The 27,830-nt window shown below is 37.1% G+C and overlaps 1 protein-coding gene across 1 annotated transcript in view; it reads left to right on the top strand.

Moving 5' to 3' along the window:
* Positions 1 to 27,830, top strand: part of LOC143722662 (uncharacterized) — a 508,319-nt gene that overhangs the window by 472,657 nt on the left and 7,832 nt on the right. Inside the window, exons 4-7 of the mRNA XM_077214145.1 lie at positions 21,079 to 21,216; positions 22,526 to 22,675; positions 23,164 to 23,316; positions 25,452 to 25,604. Coding sequence (XP_077070260.1) covers positions 21,079 to 21,216; positions 22,526 to 22,675; positions 23,164 to 23,316; positions 25,452 to 25,604 — 594 coding nt within the window. The remainder of the gene's footprint in view (positions 1 to 21,078; positions 21,217 to 22,525; positions 22,676 to 23,163; positions 23,317 to 25,451; positions 25,605 to 27,830) is intronic.

Genomic DNA, 27,830 nt, shown 5'->3' on the forward strand with positions numbered 1-27,830 from the left:
ATTTTTCCGCGCTTACACTTTTGGCACGGTTTTGCGCACAAATGCGCCAAAAGCATTGCAGGCCTTTGAACAGGAATTTGCAAGCGAAAAGGACAGAGGCAGGAACTGCAAAACAGATGAATTGCGTAAAATCAAACTTTGTGTAAAAAAATTAACTGTTGCAAATGTCTAAATGACTTATTGTGTGCAGGGGGCAAAAAAGTTGCCGAAATAACCCGATTTGTAGGCTTTAAAGTTGCGTCTTTCTTTTTCCTGCGCTTCCAGTTTTGGCACGATTCTCTCACTCACTGAGTTTTGCAAGAGCGAATAGGAGGGCGGGTCCACCTTCATCATGTAGCCAATCAAATGAGCTTCTCGCTGACACTCGATTTACTCTGATCTGATTGGTTCAATAAACACGCCAGTCACCAGAACACTTCTTTATCTTTATTTGGCTCAGAAATGTTCTCATTGCCGAAATTGTACTTTTAATGCACACATACATGTTAAATAAATAAACGAATGAACAAATAAAAAAAATTAAAAAAGCATGATTGCTTAATAAGCTGTGCACCAGACTGACTGACATTCATATTGAATTTCGAGCTGGTGTTAATGCTATTGGATTGAAATTTTATACATTAGGCTAAACTGTTACACCACTGAGCTGATGTTAAACTTTACAATCATGTACTTTTATGTAATAATACCATTCTGATGCAGTGTTTTTCAAATTATGTCTCTGTTTTTGGTATTTAACACTCAATTATATATTTTGAAATATTGTCTTGCACTGTCAATATTGATTCTGATTACTTCCGTGTGACTGATCAAGCTATTATATGTAGCTAGTTTGAATAACAAAATGCTTTCTCTGTGTCCAGATTTGACTGTAATCAAAAACTGATACTAAATCAACATGAACTCAACTTTGACAAAAATTAACTAATTATGTATGAATAAAAACCCAGCAACCAGGGAATACACAGCATAGATATGTGTATATAGGGCTATACAGTCATCTAGTGGTTACACGATGGAATTGCAGGTGATAAATGGTGCATAATTTAGAGTTGCTCTTAAAATACGTTAAAGGAAGAAAAAATATTATTATAACTCATTTTAGTAAAATAATAATAATTCTGGAATCCCCCCTGATCAGTAGACCGGTGAAATTGGCATGCAGTGGTTCAGATACTACGCCTACATTCAGCAGCATAAAGATTACTAACTAATATGGCCTGATGAGCAGAATACATGCACAGAATACACAGAAATTTTCTTTCTTAACACAACAGCTTGAAATTCAGTTGTGGCTCATATAGTCAGCCTAATGGTGCACAGCCTAAGCAATCATGATTTATTTTTTCATTCATTCATTCAATCATTTCTTTATTTAACATGTATGTGTGCATTAAAAGTACCATTTCGACAATGAGAACGTTCCAAAGCCAAATAAAGATAAAGAAGTGTTCTGGTGACTGGCGTGTTTATTGAACCAATCAGATCAGAGTAAATCGAGTGTCAGCGAGAAGCTCATTTGATTGGCTACATGATGAAGGTGGACCCGCCCTCCTATTCGCGCTTGCAAAACTCAGTGAGTGAGAGAATCGTGCCAAAACTGGAAGCGCAGGAAAAAGAAAGACGCAACTGTACAAATCGGGTTATTCCGGAAACTTTTTTGCCCCATGCACACACAAGACATTTAGACATTTTCAACAGTTTATTTTTTTACACAAAGTTTTATTTTACGTAATTCATCTGTTTTGCAGTTCTTGCCTGTGTTGTTTTCGCTTGTTAATTGCTGTTCACAGGCCTGCAATGCTTTTGGCCGCATTTGTGCGCGAAAACCGTGCCAAAAGTGTAAGCGCGGAAAAATGAAATTCTGAAGAATACAGATCTTCTTTTTTTTTGCGTTAGCATGAAGCTGCAGCTTCAAATACACTTACGAATAACAGTTAAATGCTGCAAATATAATTTTCTTACACTTGAAGGGCGATTTACACCTTTACAAATCTTCTCTTGCGCATGTAAATTTATTTTATGCTTGCAATCTTATGTACTCTTTAACAAAACTTACCTTGCACATGCGATTCTTTATGTCATCATTTTACCTTCATAGGCCATATCATAAACAATAGGCTACTTAGTTATATTTTTAACATTTCAGAGTAAGTGCATGTAACAAGGTAGGTTGTTTTACAGGATCGAATGGCTTGATCGAAAAAAATAATGTAGCTGTTGATTAAGGAATAATTATTTATTAATTTATATTCATATATTATTTATTAATTCCAACACACACACACACACACACACAGGGAACAGAAAGTAACAGTAAAACAAGAACCAAAATCACAAAACAAAGCAGGGGAAAACAATCATATATTAATAAAGAGCACTAACAAACAATTAATCCAGAGAGGAATTACAGGTGTGGAAAACCACAGTCGATGAACAGCGCGTGCACGCGAGGGAGAGTCAGATTCTGGCAGGGAGACGAAATAGACAACACCTCAAACTCACGCCATTGGTTGAGCGCTAACTCAAATACTTTTTCGTCCTGATATAAGTATGATTTTCCAGCAGAGTTCATTCATTGTATGATCGCAGGTGGAGAGGATGACAGCTCGAGTGTATTGCACTGTGTTATTGTGTCTGTCTGGATGCTGGAGCCCAACAGATGCTGCTCCAGGACGAAACTTGACAGGTGAGATGAGATCCATGTTCTTTTAACTTGATTACGCAGCCCGAAGAAATGTATTAATCAAGTGCCTTACAAAAAATGGCATCTCAGCACATCACAATTGTTATTAAAAGTGGGTGGATGGCAGAACTTTTGCCTAGCGTGTCAGAGGTCCAGGGTTCTAATTCGCACTCGTGTGGGGTTTTTTCTTCTCATCAAAACCGATTATGTTTATCAGTTGTTGTATATCAGGCAGGGACACATTTGTGTATATATTTTGTTTTGTAATTTCACCGGAACGAATAGAGAATACAGACGTCCAGTTAAAGGTGCTCTAAAGGTGATGATACACAGGGCAACTTTTTGAGCAATGTTGCTGGGCATCCTGCTGAGCGATTGTTGCTTGGGCACTTTCCCATTGAAAATGGGCAATATATTTCTATCTGGATTAATTTAGATCGGTTGTGGGCCCTGTGTCTAATCTGGTTGCCCGTTGACGGCAACTTGCCCATCAACATTGCTCAAAAAGTTGCCCTGTGTATCATCATCACCTTAAGCGATGTTGGGTGACGTCACTTCTTGTTGACGTTTAAAGTTTAAAGACTATATAGAGAGTAGTGATGGGCATTCCGGCTCTTTTTCGTGAGCCGGCTCGTTTGACTCAGCTCACTGAAAAGAGCCGGATCTGTTTTGACTATGATAGGTGTGAAAACAATTCTAATTAAATTATTAAATTAAATCATACTCACAATGTCTCACAATTTCTTTAAAAATGCATTGATTTGTTATGAAAATATAATACTATTAAACATTTGCATTTAAATTACAACTTTCTAATGTATAGAAACAACATTCAAAACAAATACAATCTGAATCTGAACAACATAATAGAACCCATATTAAAGAAAAATAAATAACTGAAAGGATTGTTGTAAACCTTAATCTTCTTAATCTCAAGTGTAGAAAAACTCAGAAGCGAAGACCAGGAGACTTGGCCAAAATCTTACCCAAGTCTAACTAAAAGCAGTATACAGTAGATCATATACCCTTTAAGGGGGAGGAGTTAAATAAAGGTGGAGACACTCTGAAACAAAAGCATGTAAATGAGGCATACAGGTTTAGGAGCGTGCCCTATACTGAGAGTGTTACCAATTCCAATCCAATCAGCATAACTATTCAAACAGTGAGACTAAAGTTTCAGTAATCTGTTTACAATAGAGAGAAACAGGAATAGCCGGTTAGATAGAGAGAGCAGTATTCTGCCAGATACAGAAAACATGTTTTGCCGGACTCTCTTGCTGGAAAACTGTTTCACTGCAAATATCATCATCATCATCATCATAACCTTAAATGCTGAATTCAGTATACGAAACTGTCTCAGTTTATATATTATTGTATTGGAACCTAAATGAAAACATTTTAATACATTTGTAATCCTACAGGATTAAACTGGTCCCTCTTTTTCTCTCTTCTTTATTGGCTTGTTATAACCAGCACAAACTATCTCACTAGTTATGTTTTGTATAACTAGCATGAACACACACACACACACACACACACAGACAAACACAGACAATGCTGATCATATTTTTTATTTTATGAGATTTGCATCCAGAAATGCAAGCTGCCTTACTTTCGAGGGGCTGATTCTTCTCTCAGTAATAGTGTGTGTGTGTGTGTGTGTGTGTGTGTGTGTGTGTGTGTGTGTGTGTGTGTGTGTGTTGGCTCAGCCCCTCCCTCATGCCGTAATTGGTTGACACTTCGTGTATGATTGACAGGAACAGAATTTGAGGCTGATCAGACATTCAAAACGAATATGTGTGTGTGCGTTTAGGCTTATAAAATATTTTTTTTTTGTTCTTTGAATTAGTCAATTATTTTAAATAAAATCAAATTTATTCATTATTTCATTATTACATTATTTTTTAAAAATATAGCCTATATAAATTAAATCATTGAGTCGCTCTTCAAATATGCGAGCCAGCTCCTGTCGTTCACCTACAAGAGCCGGCTCATTCGCGAACGACCCATCACTAATAGAGAACCTAACCAGAGCCTGTCTAAGGACAGCCTGTTCACTCCCTATTAAGCCCTATTGTACCGAATTTTGGTTGTACCAGAGTTCCACTGGGGGGCGATCGCCCTGAGTGCAAAATGAATGGGAGTCTATGGAGGCTGGACGGCTAAATTTGTCTCTTTCACCCAATTGCCGTTGAGAAATCTCAGATTTGATTGTAGGTTTTGCAAGTTCAACATGGGTTATAGGTCGAAAATTGAATGAACGAGTACTTATGTCCTCTCGATATCTTACAGGTTGAGTTGTTGTTGCCCATTACAGGCTAGCATTCTACTAATGATAGCTGATTGGTCAGTGAAGGACTTATTACGACCAGAGATACCGCTTGATTGCATCGTGGCATCCGAAGCGGGACCAGAATGTGTGTGTGTGTATTTTCGGCGTGGTGTTTAAAAACAACAAAACAAAAACTGTTCTAGCACGTGTATTTACCTGTGTCAGCTGTGTTGTTGATGCCTCGAGAGAGAAAAGAAGGTGCCGAGCGCGAAAGCACCAAAGTGACTGAAGGATTGCCGTAAAGCAGTATCTCTGGTGGTACGATGTGTATGACGTCATTGACATTTTAAAATACTTTTTAAAGCAATAAGTGACTCTAAAAAATCTAACACCCAGCAATGAGTAATTTCTTTGCATCTCCTTTCGAATACAACATTCAAATTACTAGACAAAAAATTATATCCTGATAAAAGTGGATTTTGAAAGGTATAGCTCTACTGACCTACATTCATTCTGCACTCGTCCTGTGAGCGCCCTCATATGGAACCAGAGTGGAACTGCAACCAGTCAGAACCCGGAAGTTTACTGCGAGTGAAAGTTCTCCCCTTATTAAACATTCTCTGACCTAACCCTGCCTTCTATTATTCAATAGAAAAAAATCGTCATTTAAACAACTAAAGTTGTCCAAAAACAATGAAAAGAAGGGCTGTGGCGATACACTAATCTCTGATACGATACACGATATTCGGCTGACGATACAATATATATCACGATATTCAGCCAACGATACGATTCGATATAATTCGATACACTTACATCATTTTCTGAAAGATTTAAAGGGGACAGAGTGATTTTGGTGACATCTTGTGAGTCTTCCATTTACTTGGATTGAATTAATTGAACTGAAAACATCAATTACACAATATATGTCTCTGACTGGACAGAGAGAACAGCTTGCAAATGCTGTACAAAATGAATCTAATATGTGTTGAGAAAATTTGTTCTATTTATTGAAACACAACAATGCAAACTGTAGCTTACAAGCCTTTGAAAAGTAAATAAAGTGCAGTATTGCAATTAACAATGGAGAGTTAAAAAATGCAGCAAGTGGCCTGTTCTGAACAGTTTCTTTGCACTGCATTTTCTTTGACAGCTTTTTTAGCTTGACATTGAACATGTGACATATGCTTCAGTTGTGCGCGAGGTCCAGCCGTCACACGTCAGGGAAACTCTCTCTGCGCTGGCCAGGGAGGCTTTGACGTGTGCTCTTGTCTGAGTGTACAGCCTGGGAATGCAAACCTTGATGAGGTGTTCGCGGGTTGGAATAGGATAGCGGGGCTCCATCGCGTTCACCATGCGCCTAAAGCCAGCGCTTTTCACCACCGAATACAATTTTTTTTTTTTACTAAGCCTATTTAAAATCGTATTTGATTGCAGAGCGCCGTAGCGGATTCGCGCAGCACTACCTCGCTCGCTCTCTCTTTCTCTCTCTCTCTCTCTCTCTCTCTCTCTCTCTCTCACTCATCCGTACCTTGCGCACTTTCTCACTCACGGAACACCGCTGCACAAATCTGTCCAACACAGCGCTGTCAATTTCGGAGACCCAGCTTTTAAAAAAGCTACTAGCCAGCATGCAAGGAGCCTAGCCAACAAGGAGAGCTAAGTTATTGTTTGAATACAGCTGGATTTTCGTCAATATCGATGTACGCGCGCAGCTGGCCACTAGCGGCTGGCTGACCAAATCACTCTTCATGCAACGCTAACGGGGGTTAAAACGGGATTTGAATGGGACTTATGTATCGATACTCGCGGCCTAAAAATCGATACTTTCTTGGGGAAAAAATATCGATTTATATCGCAGAATCGATAAAATCGCTCAGCCCTACAAGTCACACAGGGCGTAGCCATCTTGGATTTCATATCGGAATTCTTGCTCGGTGTCCTGACGGTTGCCCGACTTCCGAGCTGGGAAATCCGAGGAAAGGGGGTGTGTTGGTGCATGTTGCTAGGCAACGTCTGTCTTCCTTGTCGGTACTCCGACACGGATAAACAATAGAACGCACTATTAGTCCCTCCCTTCCGCTTCCGGCTCATGGGACCTTATTTTGGAAAAAATATGTATGGTAGTCAATGGCGAGAGACAACTTATCTTTTTATTCCGACTGTACTGTGCCCTGAATTACACATATGATGTTTATCAATTTAAAAGTTTCAAGTTTCAAGTTTACTTTATTTATATAGCACATTTAAAAGTCGCAGACTGACCAAAGTGCTACACAACAAAAGAACAGAAAAAAAGAACAGTAAGTGTTGTGTGTGATAGTGAACACTATCCATTTTAAGACATACAGTTTCTGTTCCATCAAGGTTTCTATATTTAGGCAATAATACAATCCTAATATGCCAAAGAGAACAAATCAGTTTTTAAAAGAGACTTAAAAATGGTCAAACTCGGAGCCAATCGAATTTCCACTGGCAAGTCATTCCAGAGGCGCGGACCGATTACCGAAAAGGCACGGTCACCTCTGCGTTTAAGTCTCGAATGTGGAATTAAAATAAGATTCTGTTCTCCAGATCTAATCTTCTTGAGGGGATATACTGATGCAGCAGGTCAGATAGGTAACCAGGTGACTGAAAGTGCAGTGATTTAAGGCAATTTGGGCCTTAGAAATGCCACAGTATAAAGAATTGCAATAGTCAAGACGTGACGTAATAAAAGCATGCACTGCCATCTCCAAAGTCTTATCAGTAAGAAAATGTTTACTTTTTGCAAGTAGACGGAGCTGATGAAAACTGGACCCAACTACTGAAGAAATTTGTTTATCAAATTTTAAAGAGTCATCCAGGATAACACCCAGATTCCGTGCCTGCGAGGACCTAAAAGTCGATAGTGACCCCAAATCCAGGTTAAGTGTTTTCGTATTTTCAGAAGTGCCAAAAACAATTACTTCCGTTTTCTCCTTATTTAAGGATAAAAAATTTAGCGATAACCAGGATTTAACCTCATCTAGACAAGAGGAAAGAGCAGTCATGGCCAATCGATCATTTTTCCTGAAAGGCAAATAAATTTGGGTATCATCGGCGTAAAAATGATACTACACCCCATGTTTTCTAAAAATAGATCCCAGAGGCAGCATATATAATGAAAATAGAGAGGGGGCCAAAATCGAGCCTTGAGGAAGGCCACATGGGAGAGGAGCAGTAGAAGATAAAAATTCTCCTGTCCTAACCACAAATTTCCTGTCAGGTAAAAATGACTGGAACCATTTTAGGACTGTACCAGAAAGACCCACTCAAGATTTCAGTCTATTAATTAATACCAAATGGTTAACGTTGTCAAAAGCAGATGATAGATCTAAAAGAACGAGGACCACAGAGCTACCCGTATCAGTTGCCAAATAAATGTCATTTAACACTCTCAGAAGGGCTATTTCAGTGCTGTGGGTAGTTTTAAAACCAGACTGAAAATGTTCAAACAGAGTATTTGCAGCAAGAAAAGATTGTAGTTGAAAAAACACAATCTTTTCCAAAACCTTGGAGATAAAAGGCAAAACAGAGATAGGACGATAATTTTTTAAAATAGACAGATCAAGAGAAGTCTTCTTTAGGAGAGGTATGACAGTTGCCACTTTCAGATAAGCAGGAACCACCCCAGTTAAAAGACACTTATTTAAAAACAACATTAGACCTGGGGTCTATTCCAGAAAGCAGGTTATGTGACATACCCGGGTATGTTTAAGAGTAAGTAAGCGGATAACCTCAACTTTCGGTTCCAAAAACGGAGGTAACTTTCAGGGTATGTTAGTAGTCATAGCAACTCACTCTCTGAACTTAACCTGCTCCGGAGCAGGTTATGTTCCAGAGTAAGTTTGTTTCAGAGAGGTGACAGAACATGGCGTGCCCTGACCATTTTAGTTACATAGCACTACTTAATCTAACCCTACTTTATACAGTCACAATAATTTTAAATGTTTCTAATTATATAACTTTCAATTTCAGGGTTCCCAAATGTTATTGGGTGCATTGATGGAACCCACATTCCCATTAAAGCTCCTTCAGTCAGGAGACTATGTTAATAGGAAGTCAATCCATAGCATCAATGTGCAGGTGACAATAGATTTTTTGGGTGCTAAATGTTTGGGTGTTTAAACCATTAAATCACCCTCATTACTGGTCCCCACTAACTAGGTAATATGTGGCCAAGAGGAATCCAGTGAACCCGGTAGACCAAAGAGATGGCAGGGTGGTATGAGACATGATTTGCCAAAATCACTTTAATTAAAACCAGTTAACAGTCAAGTGTTGTTCATGGTTTCTTTATTTCCTGTAACAAAAGACATTTGTATTTATTGTTTTAGATTTCATTCAACAACAAATGACAGATTAATGTTCACATATGTTTCCCACCTTAAGCTGGTGCTCCAGCAATTCAATTTCAAGTCTGGCCTTTTTTAGGTTAATCCTTTTCTCCTCCATTTGAAGCTGTATAAGGTCCATCTCCATGTCACTTTTTCTGATTTGCTTTTGAAGGTGGACCTTATACAGTTTTATGGCAGGCAACTAGAAAGACTGAAAAAGTCTTTAATACAAACACAGACCAAATATTTAAATGAGGAAGGAGAACTGCGGAACATTTCTTACACTGCTAAGATTCTGTGTGGAGGTAATGGACCCTCATCTGTATTAAAATCTCCTGCCATATTCTGTAAAATGACAATTTATTTATTCTCTTATGTAAAAAAGGGGGAATGCATTCTATGCATCGTACCTCTATGGGCCTCCCCACATTTTCTGTTTCTGTCACAGCAAAAGTGGTCTCTTCATCATCATCCTACAGTGAAAATAAGGAAGGATGCTTGGTCTAGCAAACAGAAACCTAAAGAGAATAACCACTTACACTTGTGACAGAGTGTGGTGTTGCAGGAGGATCCAACAATACAATGTGGCCATCAGCAACTGCAAGATAATTAAACCAATAAGATAATCATGCATATTCAATACTCAATGTATATTCTTAAACAAATACAACTAATAAAGAAGGACATTAGGAACATCTAAGTACTAGTAATAAGATTAACGTATACAGCATATGCAGTCAAAGCAGCATGCATACTGCACAAGTGAATCAATGACTGTAAAATGAATTCAAAATGCCTTTTTAAAATGGTGACAGTGTTGATGATTTTCTTTATTAAAACACTGACAAAAACAGTAGGTAAACATAAGTATTATCAATAAACATAAGTATTAATATGGTACACCTACATTTTACTAAGCTACTTGTCTTTGTAGCTGAGTCTGACGAACTGCCCCCTGGAATCCCATCGACCACAGGTCGCCCTTTATTAAGGGACAGTGCCAGCTCCTCAGCTGGGGTGAGGGGAGGGGGAGGTGGACCCCCACCTGTTTTACTGGCCTCAGCCTTCTTTCTATTGGCTTCATAGAAAACTAAATTACATTTAATACTAAATTACATGGCGTCAGTAACAAGTTTAGTAAGTTTAGAAAATATTACCTTGCTGGAGAATGTTTTTGTGTTTCATTTTGACTTGGCTTACACTTCTTCTGGCTCCAGAAGGATTACACCTGATAAAACAAGAAGCCAACATATAACTAGCCAATTATGCGCATTACTACTGTAATATTAAGAAATGTATGGAGGCCAACAAGTAATTACTTGTCTATTTTTACTACATGCCCCCAAAGAATTTTTGCGTCACAAATTATAAATGGGGTATTTTCCCATATTTTTGTGACTCACAAGGGGAAAATACCCCATTTATAATTTTCTAAACTCACGCATTTACTCTGTCCATTATTATTTGCCAAGCCAACTTTCTTTTGCTGATGCAGCAGTATTGCTTTTTTTTATTTTTTATAATGGGCTTATAGTCTTCATAAGCAAGCATTAAAACCTCCAACTCAGTTTCACCGAAGCATCGTATGTAGCTCGCTTTTTTTCTCCCTTGGTTTCCATGGTGACTCCTGAAATCGGCGATCCATTGAAAATACTCGCCGTGCGCGCCGTGCGTGCGCATTAACTCTGGGTTACCAATAGGAGGTTGATTAAACTAACTCAACATAGGTGTTTTGGAACCGACATACCCAGAGTAAGCAAGTTTGGGGTTAACCAACCAAGAGTTCAAGGTTTATCTGACGGTAAGTTAACCTTGCTTTCTGGAATACACCCCTGGTCCAACTGAGTCAACAATTTGCTTTAAATATCTAGGGTGAATAACATCATATGAAGAAAAAGAAGGTTTCAGCTTGGCAATAGTGTCACTGAGTGTCAGAAGAGAGACAGGTTCAAAGACATCCCACGATATAGACAACTGTGGATTGAGAGGCAGCTCAATAGAGGGAGTATGAGTTACCGGTCCCAAATTAACTGCTTTATCCTTAAAAAACCTCAATATGCTTTCAGAAAGAGCAGCAGAGGCAACAGACAGAGTATTGACTGGAGGGTTAACAACAGAATTAATAACAGAAAACAGGACTTTAGGTCTAGAGTGATTATGTAAAATTAAATTTGAAAAATAGGTTGCCTTAGCCGATTTGGCAGCTCTCTGATAAGCCAGTAAACTATCTTTAAATAACTGTAGTGAAATGTGGAGATTATCCTTCTTCCATTTACGCTCAGCCTTTCTACAAGCTTGCCTTAGCACCCGAGTCTCAGCGGTATACCACAGTTCAGATTTATCTTTGTGCTTAAGCAACACAGTCTCATCCCAAGGCGTCATCTAACTGACGCTTTTGACCATGCGTCAACATGCCGACGCACATGGCACCCTTTAAACGTCAATATGAGACGCTCATCCTCGGGCGTCATCTAACTGATGCTTTTGACCATGCGTCTAAATCCGACGCACATGGCATCCTTTAGCGTCAGTTAGATGACGCTTCCGTTATGGGTAGGTTTAGGTCTGGGGTAGGGTTAGGGTTAGACCACTAGGAGCGCGTCTCATATTGACGCTTAAAGGGTGCCAAGTGCGTCGGCATGTTGACGCATGGTCAAACATGGTCAAAAGCGTCAGTTAGATGACGCCTTGGGATGAGACTGGGCTGGCTTAAGAGGCCTTAGAGGAACAATCTCATTCAGTACATCAAGCCATACGCTATTTAACAAACTCAGGTGTTCATCCGTGTCCAGATCCGCTAACGGAGACTCCAGGAGCCAGTTGCACCAACAGGGCTTTACTAAGCCTGGTCCTAACTGCTAAGTAGGTCTTAGTTAAGACCAGTCTTTAGAGTTGACCTAACGTCGGTTGCACCAACCAAACTTAAGCCTAGGCTTAACTACGCCTGGTTTTAGCAATGCGCGTTCCTGTGAATGGCCACGGTTGCCTAGCAGCATGCGTTGCTGGGGTTACGTTGTAAACTATCTTCCGCTGTTTGGTTAACTTGTAGCCATATCAATGGAGGATCAAGAAAAAGGAAAGGACTTTCAGTTAATAATTGAAACTTTCATTTTTAATGCTAAAAGTTTATAATAAAACATAATCTAGTATTTGTCAATAAAAAAAGATAAAATTATATTTTAAAAAGTAAATTAAGAAGTCCTCTAAAAAGTATATATATATATATATATATATATATATATATATATATATAAATACTTTTTTATTATTATTATATCACATATTTTAGTAGTTATCATAAATTAGGTATCATTTGAAAGCTTACGAACTCAGAATTCATCCTGTGAAAACCGTTTTGAAATTGGATGTTGCGTTACCATAGAAACGGTATTTTTTTTATTAGGCTTTCATAAGGCTTTTTATTAGGCTTTTTATTTTATTTTATATCTTTCTTAATGTATTATCAAAACCTTTTCTAATATTGACTGAACACATATTGTCAGAAAGGTCTGAGTCTCAAGGTTCCATATTTAGTGACAGAAGTGATATTTGGATAGAAATGTATGAATTTGTTACAGCAGAATGCATACAATTAAATTCAATGGAATGCAATGGCATCCGGTGGCTATTTTTGGTACTATGCCTAAACAAAATCTCGTGGGAACTTAAATTTTTGTGATATCAACTTGAAATTTGGAACACAACTTGGTTAGATATATAGCTTTCATTTTATAGTAATTTTATAGTAAAAATATTTTGTAAAATATTTATTTTATATTCAAAATATATATATATTAATAAAGTATATTTGATTTACTGTAAATTATAACCTCCATAACTTTTTCATACTTTAATTTATTGAAGTGCTTTCACTTTAATAATCTGCTGATTGTTTTCTTTAAAACAAGACCAAACTTAGGTCTGTATTCCAAAGCATTCTTGAATTACAACCATTTAAGTTTGTTTGTATAGTGCATTTTAATATCAATTATCAAAAGGGGGCTGAAACCGACGGCATCGTCGACGACGCCACACGACTCCTCCGATAAATATTGATATTATTTGATGAAAAATTGATCGATTTCCTTACCGTTTTTTGCAGCAGAAAGCTAACACGCTAGCCGTCACGGGGGTGTATTTGGTGTCTTTCTAGCCTTTTCAGAAGGTTTTCTATCCAGCCTGGAACTTGTGCGTCCTTTCAGAGTGTTTCAGTAATAAATCCATATGTTTATATCCCAGTTTATCTCTGAAGTCCATAATTTATAAATTTTCCGTCATATTTGCTGCTAGCTTGATGCAAGCTGCCATTTTGGACATCTCGCGATGCTTTGCGTGAGGTTGTTGACCAATGACAGGCTGATGCGTCGTCCACGTTGGTGTGCGTCATTACGCATGAACCAAGGGTGATATTTTGGAAAGAGAGAGACGCACGGCACAGTGGTTTCGAGGAGAGAGAGAGAGACGCACAGTTGAACCAACTCCGAACCAACTTTGAACCAGCACCAGTTCCGAACCCGTTCTTTTTTGGTGGAAAAGGGGTAACAGAGGAACACGGAGAATAATGGATCCTCAGAGATTGAGAAACATGGATGTAAATCAAGCACTGGCCTTTTTTGATGACATGGAGGATGATGGATTTTCTGGAGAAGAGAGCTTTTTGACTGATGAGGAACTTGATTACCAGAATCGTCTAGACCCTGCTGAAGAGTAAGTTACATTTATTTATTTACTGTAAAAGTATAAAAATAAACAAAAACTAATATGATAAAATATACATTTTCTAAATATGGAAAAATAAGTTATGTAAAAGTAGTATTTCGTTTTTCTGTGTGTGTTACAGAGTAGTAAGAGTTGTAGATTACACTCTTTGTCTCTCAACCATTGTATGTCTGAGTTTATTTACTGTAAAAAGTATAAAAAAAGAAGAAAAAACTAATATGATAAAATATAAATTTTCTAAATATGTAAAAATAAGTTCTGCAAAAGTAGTATTTCATTTGTTTATGTTTGTTACAGAGTTGTGGATTACACTTTGTCTCTCAGCCATTGTTTGTCTGAGTTTACCTAGAGATACAAACAAAGGATGTTGTAGTGGGGGGTTGGTCACACCTTTTACCTGTGGAGAGAATAGTGGGGGGTCGGTCACACCTTTTGGCTGGAAAGCGAATGGTCATATTATAGCTGTGGTGGGTTGGGGGTACAGTAGCGATCTCAGCCATTGTAATCTTATGTGAAAAATCAAATACAAAAACAGTAATTGATCTAATTTGTATGATCTAATATTTTGCTTTATTTATTTGTTTTACAGTTGTGATAATGATGAAGACACCAGCCCACCCACCCAAGCCAGACAGGAAAGCTCCCATTCTTCCACTGAGGAGGGCCCTTCCACTTCTGCTGCAGCATCCCAGCAGCTGCCAGGAATAGGTCATGGACGGCTGCAGTCACGGTCACGAGGGAGAGCGCGGTCAAGGTCAAGATCCAGATCCAGATCCAGATCTGGCAGCTTGAGGGGTCGACAGAGTCCTAAATCATCAAGGTCGAGATCTAGATCACCACAGCCAGCAGCCCCAACTCCATCATGGAACAGTGAGAGTCAGCCAGACATCCCTCCAGTGCCCAAAAGGTTCGTCCCAACAAGAAAGCCAGGACATCAGCTCAGCCCCACATCCATTTACACACCATTGGACCTTTTCAAACTCTTTGTCAGTGACAGTGCAGCAACCACTCTGTGTAATAACACAAACACAAACGCTGCAAAAAACATTGCCAGTGGCAAAAAATATTCCTGGAAAAACTTCACCGTTGAAGAATTTTTCAAATATTTAGGGCTGACTTTCTTTTTTGCACTGGTGAGACTGACAAATATCCGGGACTACTGGAGGACAAACACCATTTTCAGCCAACAGTTTCCCCAGTCAGTGATGACACGTGACAGGTATCAGGTAATTTCCTGGAACATCCAAATGAGCGACCCTGATGAAGATGTCCACAACGACCGGAAGAGAGGGACACCAGCTTATGACCGGCTGTTTCGTCTAAAGCCCCTTTTAGATGACATCATACATGCATGCAGAGCATTTTATCACCCACGGCAGAACCTTTCAGTGGACGAGAGGATGGTGGCAACAAAGGCTCACACTGGCATGACCCAATATATGAAGGCGAAACCAACTAAGTGGGGCTTCAAACTTTTTGTGCTGGCAGACAGCAGCATTGGGTACACTTTAGACTTCGCTGTATACACGGGGAAGTCTGTGTTTGCTTCTGGTGTAGGACTGGCATACGACTCGGTTATGTCCCTCATGAAGAAATCATCCCTAGGGAGTGGCTACAATTTGTATGTAGACAACTTCTACACAAGTCCAAAGCTATTCATGGATCTGTACAGCATGAACTTTGGAGCATGTGGCACCTACAGGGACAACAGACGAGGATGCCCCCGCACAACAACAAATGCCATGAACAAAAAGGATCCTAGGGGTACCATCAGGTGGATCCGTGACGGCCCTCTGGTTTTTGTAAAGTGGATGGACACTCGGGAAGTCTCTGTCTGCTCCACAATTCACCCGGCCTTCTCTGGCAACACAGTTCAGAGAAAGGTAAGAACTCCAGATGGAGGCTGGAACACCAAATCCATTCCATGCCCAACCCCGGTCACTGAATACAACAAGAATATGGGAGGTGTTGATCTTTCTGATCAACTCATCCAATACTACTCAGTTCACCATAAAACAATGAGATGGTACAGGACACTGTTTTTCCATTTTTTGGACATTGCTGCGACCAACAGTTTTTTACTTCACAAGGAAGTTTGTGCAGAGAAGCAGCAACAGCCCATGACCCACAGGGCTTTTCTGGAGGAGCTGACAGCCCAACTCTGTGGTGTTACAGTTGCTGTTCCTCCCACCCAGCAACAAAGTAACCATGTACCCGTCCAAACATCGGAACAAACTGAAGCAAGCAAGAAGGCCACCTATGGTAGAAGGCAATGTGTGAACTGCAAACAGACAAGGCAGGTGAAACAGGCCACCCCCTGGAAATGCAAAGCCTGTGATGTGGCCCTCTGTGTGATTCCTGATAGGAACTGTTTTGAGGCTTGGCATCAGTGATTTTCATGAGGCCCAAAACGCCTGGACTTCCTTTGGAAAAATGTAAATATTTTTTGTTCTGTTCAAGTTATAATGTTCATTCCTGTGCTCCAGGACTCCAAAGACTTGAACAAACTGTTTTCCAGAGGAAAATTGCTTAGCTTTTATTTATTTGTGTGTGATTTCAATAAATATTTGAGTGATTCAATTTCCGATTTATTTTTTCATTTGTCTTTGTGGTCCCATAACTTATTTTACATTCAGGTGACATCAATGAAACACAAATAAGCTGAAAGTTTAATTTTTCCTGAAAAAAAAGATGTGTGTCAATTGTCTGTGCACAAAAGTGTTGATGTTTTACAAGCTTTTTTAGTGAATAACACCAGACGAAAAATTTATTGTAAAAATACCCTTAGGTCTCAGCAGTTAATAGAGCTGTACATTCAGCACGTGACAATTCGCTTCATTCGCGGCAGCATTACGTCTGTCTCCTGCACGCGAGAGGAGAGGTAGAAGAACGTTGGTAATAAATGTCAGTTCAATTGTAAGTTCATTCTTTATGTGCTTAGGAGTGTGCGTAATGTATCGTCTATGATGATATTGTAATCATTGTTTTAACTATGGACGAGGCACTGCGAGCTGACATCACATTTGTCTCTCCTGCTTGTTTTCACTGCGTGATGTGTCACTGCAGTTATAGGTATGTCCCAAAATAAGTTTTTTTGTCTTACATTTATATCATATGTTATTAAAAGGGCCGTTTTCATGTGCACAATTGCAAATGTGATATTTATTTTATACAACAGTTAAATTAACAGTAAGTTAACATTGTGAGTTACTTTTTAGACACAATTGTGAATATTGTTTTTTTCCCCTTTATTTTGCTGATGAGAATTTCAAAATGAAACTGTAGCAGAGTCTCCATGCAACAGACAGGAAGATTTTTTGACCGTTTTTAACAAATCATTTTAACGATTCAATGAACAATCACTTGCTTTTAGTGGTTACTATAGAAACATTATCTGTCGGAAAACGGATAGGCCTATTAACGCTAGTATATGCCTAGATTTTGACTTTACGCCTGCTACTGACTAGGCGTAAGATTTACGCCCGGTCTTAGCGAGAAGAGGACTTAAGCCTGGATGGTGCAACAGTCGTAACTATTAGGTCGGACTTAGAATGCTGAGTTAAGACCTACTTACCTTAAGACCAGGCGTAAGCCCTGTTGGTGCAACTGGCCCCAGGAGTAGATGAGAACAAAATTTAAACAAGCACTGACTAAAACTTTCACTGAACTGAGGAGAGTAGACCCTAGACATAGATGTCGTTTTAGTAGAGACATGAGGAAGACTAGGAAGAGACATGGAAAATAAAATAGGCTTATGATCAGAGAGCATATAATCAGAAACTATAATATCAGAGATATTGACCCCCTAAGAAAGAACAAGGTCCAAAGTATGACCGTGGATATGAGTGGGCTCGTTAACCCACTGTATCAAGTTAAAAGCATCAATTATATTAATAAATTCCCTTGCCAGAGGGTTTGACTTACAGCAGACATGAATGTTAAAATCACCCACCAATAAAAAACGATCAAATTTAGTCACGATTTTACCAATAAAACAGGTGAATTGCTGTAAAAAGTCCTTAACTGCGTGTGGAGGACGGTAAATCACCCCTAAGCAAACAGGACCGTTCCAGTCGAGGTGTAGAAGTTGGGCTTCGAAGCTGGAGTAGATATCCACAGGGAGGATGCGACATCGCGCGCAGTGAGAGTTTTTCAGCACAGTCACAAGCCCACCCCCTCGTCTGGTTTGGCGAGGGGAGTTAAAAAATGTACAGTCAACCGGGACCAGTACAGAAAAGGGGGTAAGATCACCATCCTTAATCCATGATTCAGTGATGAACATAAAATCCAAATTGTGCGAAGAGAAAAAGTCATTCAGCAGGAAAGTCTTGTTTACCACTGAACGAGCGTTAATTAGAACCATATTGGGTGGAGGGACAGCTTCGGAAGAGAGTGACACTCTGCGCAGCGGCCGCAGCACACCAAGAGCCGCTCTAGCTCTTCGGAAAAGATGGCCGGTAATATGAAAACCGACACAAGGGACGGAGGACGAAACCAGGGGAAGGACAGGTCGGAGCCACCGATGAGCCTGATCTAGGAGACGCCAGACCACGGGGTTGCCATAAGACGGCTCGCAAAAGGAGCTTGGAACACAGCCCGCATGCAGCTTGATCGTACAACCCCCGATCAAGACATCGCAACATCGATGTCGCGATGTCGCTTTTAATCGTAATTAAAAGATAATTATGAAAGTCAAGAAAGTCACAGTTTGTCATAAAACAGAAGAGTAACATTTAGTTTTATGTGAAAATCGCTCAATGAACTACATCTCTCGTCTCGCACTATGTAAGTCACCAAGCTCATATGTGTGCAGTCTGGTACAAAACACACAGGCATGACGGCGTAACGTTATGACTATAACGTTAGACTATAGAAAAAATTACAGACGTTAGCTTCAGTAAAGTTAGCTTCATTCATTGAGAGAAAAGGTATGACATCACATGCGCGCCTTTTGGGTTTGTAGTCTTTGTAATTACGTATTTTCACAGTCTTATACCTCAACAGTTTTACATCAAACTGCGACTTTCTTGATCATCATATGTGTAATTCAGGGCACAATTCAAACGGGATCCAAATATTTGTTGTCTCTCGCCATTGACTGCCATACAATATTTTTTTCAATGTAGTTTGTTATTACGTAATTACAAAGACTACAAACCTAAAAGATGCGCATGTGACGTCATATCTTTTCTCTCAATGAATGAAGCTAACACTTACTGAGGCTAACGTCTGTCATTTTTCTATAGTCTTTAATCGTAACATTACGCCGTCATGCCTGTGTGTTTTGTACCAGACTGCACACACACAAGCTTGGTGACGTAGAGACGAGAGATGTAGTTCATTGAGCGATTTTCACATAAAACTAAATGTAACTCTTCTGTTTTATGACAAACTGTGCTTTCTTGACTTTCATAATTATCTTTTAAATTGACAAACATCATATGTGTAATTCAGGGCACAGTTCAGACGGAATAAAATGATAAGTTGTCTCTCGCCATTGACTACCATACATATTTTTTCCGAAATAAGGTCCCATGAGCCGGAAGCGGAGGGGAGGGACTTAGGCTCTCTATAGTCAAACAAAACGCAGTCTAGCTAGACCCTCCCTCCTCCTCATCCGCGCACTAACCCCCCAAATCCTTCTTGTCGGTTATTGGCTGAACAGTTTGTTATGTTTCCTGGTGCGGGTAAGCCCAGTTTGTATTGTTGCCGTTTGTGGAGCCTGGGATGTCAGCAGAGACCGCGTTTTTTACAGTGTGTTCAGGGGACAGGCAGCTAGCGGATAGTGAGGAGATGTTTGCTGTATGTGACGACAAATGTTTTGCCTAAAAAACGCGTGACATCGCTTAGAGCACCTTTAACTAATTCCTATAAAGTTATATAAGTAGCCTACATTTTTATATACGTAAGTTGTGTTTTATCTATTACTTTTTATATAAATTTTCCATCGTACAAGGAAAACACACATTTATTTACAGTAAAACAAAAATATTAATATATAATGTGGTGGGGAAAAAAAACGTTACCAGATATGTTTGCCATCAATCAGATTTTGATCAATCCTCCAACAAAAAAGTTTTGCATGTAGTTTTAGGGTTTTTATGTTTAGGTTTTGTTTTTGTGTATTAAAATGAATTTTGAAAGATACAATTGGTTACAACTCTTTTTTCACACTTTTTTATCTGACATCAATTGACACAGTTTAGGAATAAAGTAGATTTCCAAACTACTTTGATTTGAAGCAGATACATATGTGAATAAGCTTGAGACACATAAACCACTGACTTAAAGTGGAACTATGCAGTTTTTTTTAGCTTAACTTAACAGCTTCGGAGTTATTGGAATGGTTGTATGACTGTTTTCGGGTTGAATGGTGCCCGTCTGACCACATTACCACAATCTTGACCACATTACGTATATCTATATCACTTTGCCATATAATTTTACAACAGCAAAAGAACCAAAAACGAGCATTCAGTAATTTGGCTTGTCATGTGTTTGTATAACAGCAAAGCCAGCTAACAATGAGAAATGCTGCAGCAATGGATGTGGACTTCCGTGTATTGCTCCAGTTACAGGTATTATATTATATTATATTATATTATATTATATTATATTATATTATATTATATTATATTATATTATATTATATTATATTATATTATATTATATTATATTATATTATATTGTATTGTATTGTATTGTATTATATTATATATTATATTATATTATGTGGCTGTTGAATGCTTGGATCTGATTGGTTGATGAACGTTGAAATAATTGTAACGCATTAAACTGAAAATATTAATCGCATACGATATGCGTTAATTTTGACAGCCCTAATTATATCATATTATGTTATACTATTTGGCTGTTGAATACTTGAATCTGATTGGTTGGCAAAGAATCTACAGTGTGCAATTATTTTGACTGAAATAGCTCTTTCTTGTAAAACGTATTCCAATAATATATAGTTACAACTATTTAACTTTTTACTATATTTAGACTTTATCTGTCTTCTCTGTCATGTGTCTGTATAACAGCAAAGCCAGGAATGTGTCCACGCATAAAATTTGGAGCAGGAGTGTGTGCTGAGTACTGTGCCAATGACAGTGACTGTCCCAACAATGAGAAATGCTGCAGCAATGGATGTGGACATAAATGTACTGCTCCATATACAGGTATTATTATATTATATTTTATTATATACATCTTTTCCATTAACTATAGCTATTAATTATAGGATTCAGCATTACAGTATAATTGAAATCTATCAATTTTAACCTTTATTAGGCTTTAAACTTTTAATTTATATGAATTTAAAACAATCTTCACATAATGTCACATTTCCCATCCCTTCAATATATCAGATTTCAATTTTTTTATATTGGCCCAGTTAGTCCGGTTCAGATTTTTACTTGCCCTGCTAAAATGCACAAAAAGTTATTGTTTTCGTTGTTTTTGACCCATGCAACCTTGCAAACAGTGCTTTAAGATTATCAGGTAGCTCTAACAGGTAAGATATACAGAAATTGAATAAAGTTATTCACTTCACAGTCTTCACTGCATAAATTATAAATTAAATATAGATTAATCCTTATTAAAGCTACAAAAGTTATTCAGTCAAGAACAGTGAATGATTTTCTCTCTTTTGTTTATTAACTAACGTTAATGACAGACATCACAGCAGCAGGTTTATTAAGCTGCTGTCACTTTAAGTACTGCACTGCGTTCTCTTTTGTGTCTTATCGTACTTAAATGTTTAAATGCATTTGCATTAATGAGAGCGTGATCATATATTGTAAAGTTAGCCAAAGGATGATGGGGGGGGGGGGGGGGGGGGGGGTAGGGGGGGTGGATACTGCATTAATTGCATTAAATATTTTTAACATGTTAAACCGAAAATATTAATCGCATACATTAACATGTTAATTTTGACACCACTATTATATTATATTATATTATATTATATTATATTATATTATATTATATTATATTATATTATATTATATTATATTATACTATTGGGAAGTTGAATGCTTGAATCTGATTGGTTGATGAACGTTCTAAGATGTGCAATTATTTTCAGGTAAATGCACGGCTAAAGTAGTTCCAGGCAGGTCATGACCGCATTACGTTCATGTCCATATCACTTCACCAAATGATTTCAGTTATTTCAAAGGTCCTTACAGCCTACAACATTTAATGAACCAAACCCCATGATGAATAAAACATGACATTTTGAAATAGAAAGATTAAAATAGTTCTGTCGTGTAAAACGTAGCCCCTCACGGACGACTGCTGTCACATAGAACAAAACACATCATAAATCCAGGCCTGGCCTCTCTCGCTCTTCACTGTCGTCGCTCCTCCTTTTATGCTTCCGCTCCTCCATGAGAGATAAGCGACCGGTTGCGTCTGCCAGGTTATAGTGAAAAGATCATTCAGCATTCAGTGATATGGCTTCTTTGTCATGTGTCTGTATAACAGCAAAGCCAGGAGTGTGTCCAAGCAGAAAATATGAAGTAGCAATGTGTGCCCTGATACGTTTCGTGTCGTGTGCCGATGACAGTGACTGTGCCAAGAATGAGAAATGCTGCAGCAATGGATGTGGACTTCAGTGTATGGCTCCAGCTACAGGTATTTTATTATATTACATTACATTACATTACATTATATTATTATTTAGTGCTATTTAGTCAATCGATAAAAAAATTAACTAATTAATCACACATTTTTCTGTAATTAATTACAATTAATCGTTCTTTAAAAAGTCCTTTATATATTTTTATATTGGTTGATGAAGATTCTAAGGTGTGCAGTTATTTTCAGGGAAACGCACGGCTAAAGTAGTTCCAGGCAGGTCATGACCACATTATGTTCATGTCATATCACTTCGCCAAATTATTTCAGTTATTTCAAAGGTCCTCACAGCAACAACAGCAAAAGAACCAAAACCCACGACGGATAAAACATGAAATTGTAAAGTAGAAAGACTGAAATAGTTATTTCTAGTAAAACATATTCCAATAATATAGGTACAACTTCCAAAATTATTTTTTTCTACAGTGAAAAAAATCATGCAGCATTCAGTGATATGGATTCTCTGTCATGTGTCTGTATAACAGTAAAGCCAGGAGTGTGTCCAAGGACAAACGGTGAAGTAGTAAGGTGTAGTAAGAAGGATGAAGAGTTGTGTGCCGGTGACAGTGACTGTCCCAAAAATCAGAAATGCTGCGGCACTGCATGCGGTGGACTTCAGTGTATGGCTCCAGTTACAGGTATTATATTATATTATATTATATTATATTATATTATATTATATTATATTATATTATATTATATTATATTATATTATATTATATTATATTATATTATTATATTGTATTGTATTGTATTGTATTATAAGATATAGTGCTGTCAATCGATTTTAAAAAATTAACTAATTAATCACACATTTTTCTGTAATAAACTGCGATTAATAGCACCTAACATTCAAGTACTTTATATTTTTTTATATTGTAATAATTTCACATTTAATCTCCAAATTAATGTAGAAACAACATAAAGACATATTTTAAACATTTGTTTAATGGCATATTTTTTATAAAAAGCCATTAAATATAGGCACATAGATTATACATGAAATCTTTCAAATTTAACATTTATTAGGCTTTAAAAAATATAACAACTTTTAGGTTAAGTGAACTTAAAACAATCTTCTCATAAACCATTATAATGAATGTCACATTTACCAGCCCTTCAATATATCAGAGCTCAATTTTTATATTGGCCCAGTCAGACCAGCTTCGATTTTTTCTTGCCCTGCTAAAATGCACAAAAAGTTATTGTTTTCATTGTTTTTGACCCATGCAACCTTGTAAACAGTGCTTTAAGATTTTAAGGTATTGCAAATGTATGTATTTAGAAATTCAAACAAATTCAGGCTCACACACATTTTTTTTTTAAGATTAACCAATCACGTGAACAATAACGTAACCTAAATGGCCAATGAAAAAGCAGCGGTCGTTCGCGCATTCAATTAGGCAACAAAAAAAAAAAACAAAAAAAACAACAACAAAAAAAAAATTTGATTTCAAATGACGAACAAAGAAGACAACAGCTCGAGGTCCTGGAAATGCGCAGCATCCTTGGATGACTTATTGGGGTGAATTTTTGTTAGGTGCTCCTTAGACGGGTTAGTTTCATTGCCTCGTAAGAGAAAACCTGCGGGCAAAGCAGAAACATCGGGAGCTGTATGTTCGTGGGTGAGGGAATAAAGCCATATCTAATGTACTCAACACTATACTGTCTGCACTTCTTCTTGTTTTCCGCCATGATGTTTGAATGTGTTTTGATATCAAAATTGTTTTAGCCTACGCAATTGTGCTTGTGTGCATTTTGATTGGACACATTCTTTCTACCACTCTGACAGCTGCGGCATACCGGCATTTGTCTTTATTCGTTGCTATGGGGATCATTTGCCAGTAACTAGCCGGACAAGTCTGACTGAGTGGGCTACTAGCAACATTTAAATATTAATTCATTAATTTGCACAGACATAGTTTTATTTTACATTCAAATGTGTTCAGAGGCTTAAAAGTTATGATGAATAACAGTGAGTAATGCCCCCCATTTGTGCCTGAGTGGATGCTACGTTAATGGATGCTACGTTAAATGCGTTAAATATTTTTAACGATTAAACTGAAAATATTAATCACATACTTTAACGTGTTAATTTTGACAGCCCTAATTATATTATACAATACAGTACAATTTTATTTGTAAAGCATATTTAAAAACAACTGGTGTTGATCAAAGTGCTTTACAAAAGGCAAGTAAAAAAACCATAAGATAGAAAACGCATAAAACAGTAAAGCAAAGTAAAGAACAATAAAAATGGAAAACCTATGAACTAAGGTTAAAAAAAGTATCTCTTTATTTTACAGTGTCCTTGTTACAAATGTTACTAGTACTTACCGTAGTAATAACAGTAAATTTTGCATAATTACATGCTATTAACCCTCAACCAAAACCTAACCCTATAGTAAGTACATGTAGTTAATTATAATTACTCAGTACTTAAATAAATAAATACACTGTAACAATGACACCTTAAAATAAAGTGTAACCAAAATAATATATATATATATAATATAATATAATATAATATTATACTACGTGGCTGTTGAATGTTTGAATCTGATTGGTTGATGAAGATTCTGAGGTGTGCAGTTATTTTCAGGGAAACGCACGGCTAAAGTAGTTCCAGGCAGGTCATGACCACATTACGTTCATGTCATATCACTTCTCCAAATTATTTCAGTTATTTCAAAGGTCCTCACAGCCAACATCTACAGTGAAAAAATAATTCTACATTTAGTGATATGCCTTCTGTCATGTGTCTGTATAACAGCAAAGCTGGGAGTGTGTCCAATCACAAACGATGGAACAATAATGTGTATTAAGAAGGATGAAGAGTTGTGTGCCGGTGACAGTGAGTGTCCCAAAAATCAGAAATGCTGCGGCACTGCATGCGGTGGACTTCAGTGTATGGCTCCAGTTACAGGTATTATATTATATTATATTATATTATATTATATTATATTATATTATATTATATTATATTATATTATATTACATTATATTGTATTATATAATATTATATAGTGCTGTCAATCGATTCATTTTTTTTTACTAATTAATCACGTTTTCTGTAATTAATCACGATTATTCGCACCTAACATTCCAGTTCTTTATATATTTTTATATTGTAATAGTTTCACATTTAATCTCCAAATTAATGTAGAAACAACATAAAGACAGTAGCCAATATTTTAAACTTTTGTTTAATGGCATCTTTTTATAAAAAAGGCCATTAATTTTAGCCATTAATTATAGGCATTCAGCATTACAGTATAATTGAAATCTATCAATTTTAACCTTTATTAGGCTTTAAACTTTTAATTTATATGAATTTAAAACAATCTTCACATAATGTCACATTTCCCATCCCTTCAATATATCAGAGCTCAATTTTTTATACTGGCCCAGTCAGACCAGTTAAGATTTTTACTTGCCCTGCTAAAATGCACAAAAAGTTTTTGTTTTCGTTATTTTTTACCCATGTAAACTTTTAAACAGTGCTTTGAGATTTTCAGGTAGGTCTAGCAGGTAGGATATACCGAAATTAAATAAAGTTATCAAACACTTCACAGTCTTCACTGATTAATCCTTATTAAAGCTACACAAGTTATTCAGTCAAGAACACTGAACGATTTTCTCTCTTTTGTTTATTAACTAACGTTAATGACAGACATCACAGCAGCAGGTTTATTAAGCTACTTTCACTTTAAGTACTGCACTGCGTTCTCTTTTGTGTCTTATCGTACTTAAATGTTTTAAAAGCATTTGCATGAATGAGAGCATGATCATATATTGTGAAGTTAGCCAAAGGATGATGGGGGGGGGGGGGGGGGGGAATGGTTGCTGCGTTAATTGCATTAAAAATGTCTAATGCATTGAACTGAAAATATTAATCGCATTCTTTAATTTTGACAGCCCTAATTATATTATATTATATTATATTATATTATATTATATTATATTATATTATATTATATTATATTATATTATATTATATCTAGTGCTGTCAATCGATTAAAAAAAATTCTGTGTTTTTAAGTTTTTAATATATTTTATAATGTAAAAATTTCAAAGTTAATCTCCAAATTAATGTAGAAGCAACATAGTCAAGTCAAGTCATTTACTTATACCGCTTTTTACAATACAGATTGTTTCAAAGCAGCTTTACAGGAAAATAATGCAAAAAAGTTTTTTTACAGAAGAAAAGAAAGTTCAGTGATGTTTTATTTTTGTTTTAAAAAGGGTTATTAATTTAGTTAATTTATATATATATATATATATATATATATATATATATATATATATATAGCCGCTCTGGAGTAAACCGTGATGTCATCGTCTAGCTCAGTTCAGTTCTTGTATAATAGTGTAATCTGCCTGTTTGGAACAGCTTTCTGTGCGCACGAGTGTGTGTGTGTCACACGGACAGGATATTCACAGACGTGCACCAGTACTGCACTGCGTTCTCTTTTGTCTCTTTTGTCTTATCGCGCTTGAATAGTCTAAAAGCATTTGCATCAATAAGAGCGTGATCATATGTTAAGGATATGCCAAAGGATGATGGTAAAAAAATAGATGCTGCATTCAACTAAAAATATTAATGTTATTTTTAATATAGTTAAGGCATATGTTAACGTGTTAATTTTGACACCGCTAATAAGTAGTTCCAGGCAGGTCTTGACCGCATTACATACATATCTATATCACTTCGTCAAATGATTTCTGTTATTTCAAAGGTCCTTACAGCCAACAACTACGGAAGCTTGTTTCCGCCACAGAATGAAAAATAAAAAAAGTAATTGTGACTTTTTATCTCACAATTGCGAGATATAAAGTCAGAATTGCGTGATATAAAGTCGCAATTGCGTGTTATAGAAAGTCAGAATTGTGAGATATAAAATCGCAATTGCGTGTTATAAAGTCAGAATTGCGAGATATAAAGTCAGAATTGTGTGAAATAAAGTCAGAATTGCGTGTTATAAAGTCAGAATTGCGAGATATAAAGTCAGAATTGCGTGATATAAAGTCGCAATTGCGTGTTATAGAAAGTCAGAATTGTGAGATATAAAATCGCAATTGCGTGATATAAAGTCAGAATTGCGAGATATAAAGTCAGAATTGCGCGATATAAAGTCAGAATTGCGTGATA

Source organism: Siphateles boraxobius, unplaced genomic scaffold (genome assembly GCF_051911475.1).
Source record: "Siphateles boraxobius isolate OS27281-9 unplaced genomic scaffold, OSU_SipBor_1 68, whole genome shotgun sequence".
Lineage (NCBI taxonomy): Eukaryota > Metazoa > Chordata > Actinopteri > Cypriniformes > Leuciscidae > Siphateles > Siphateles boraxobius.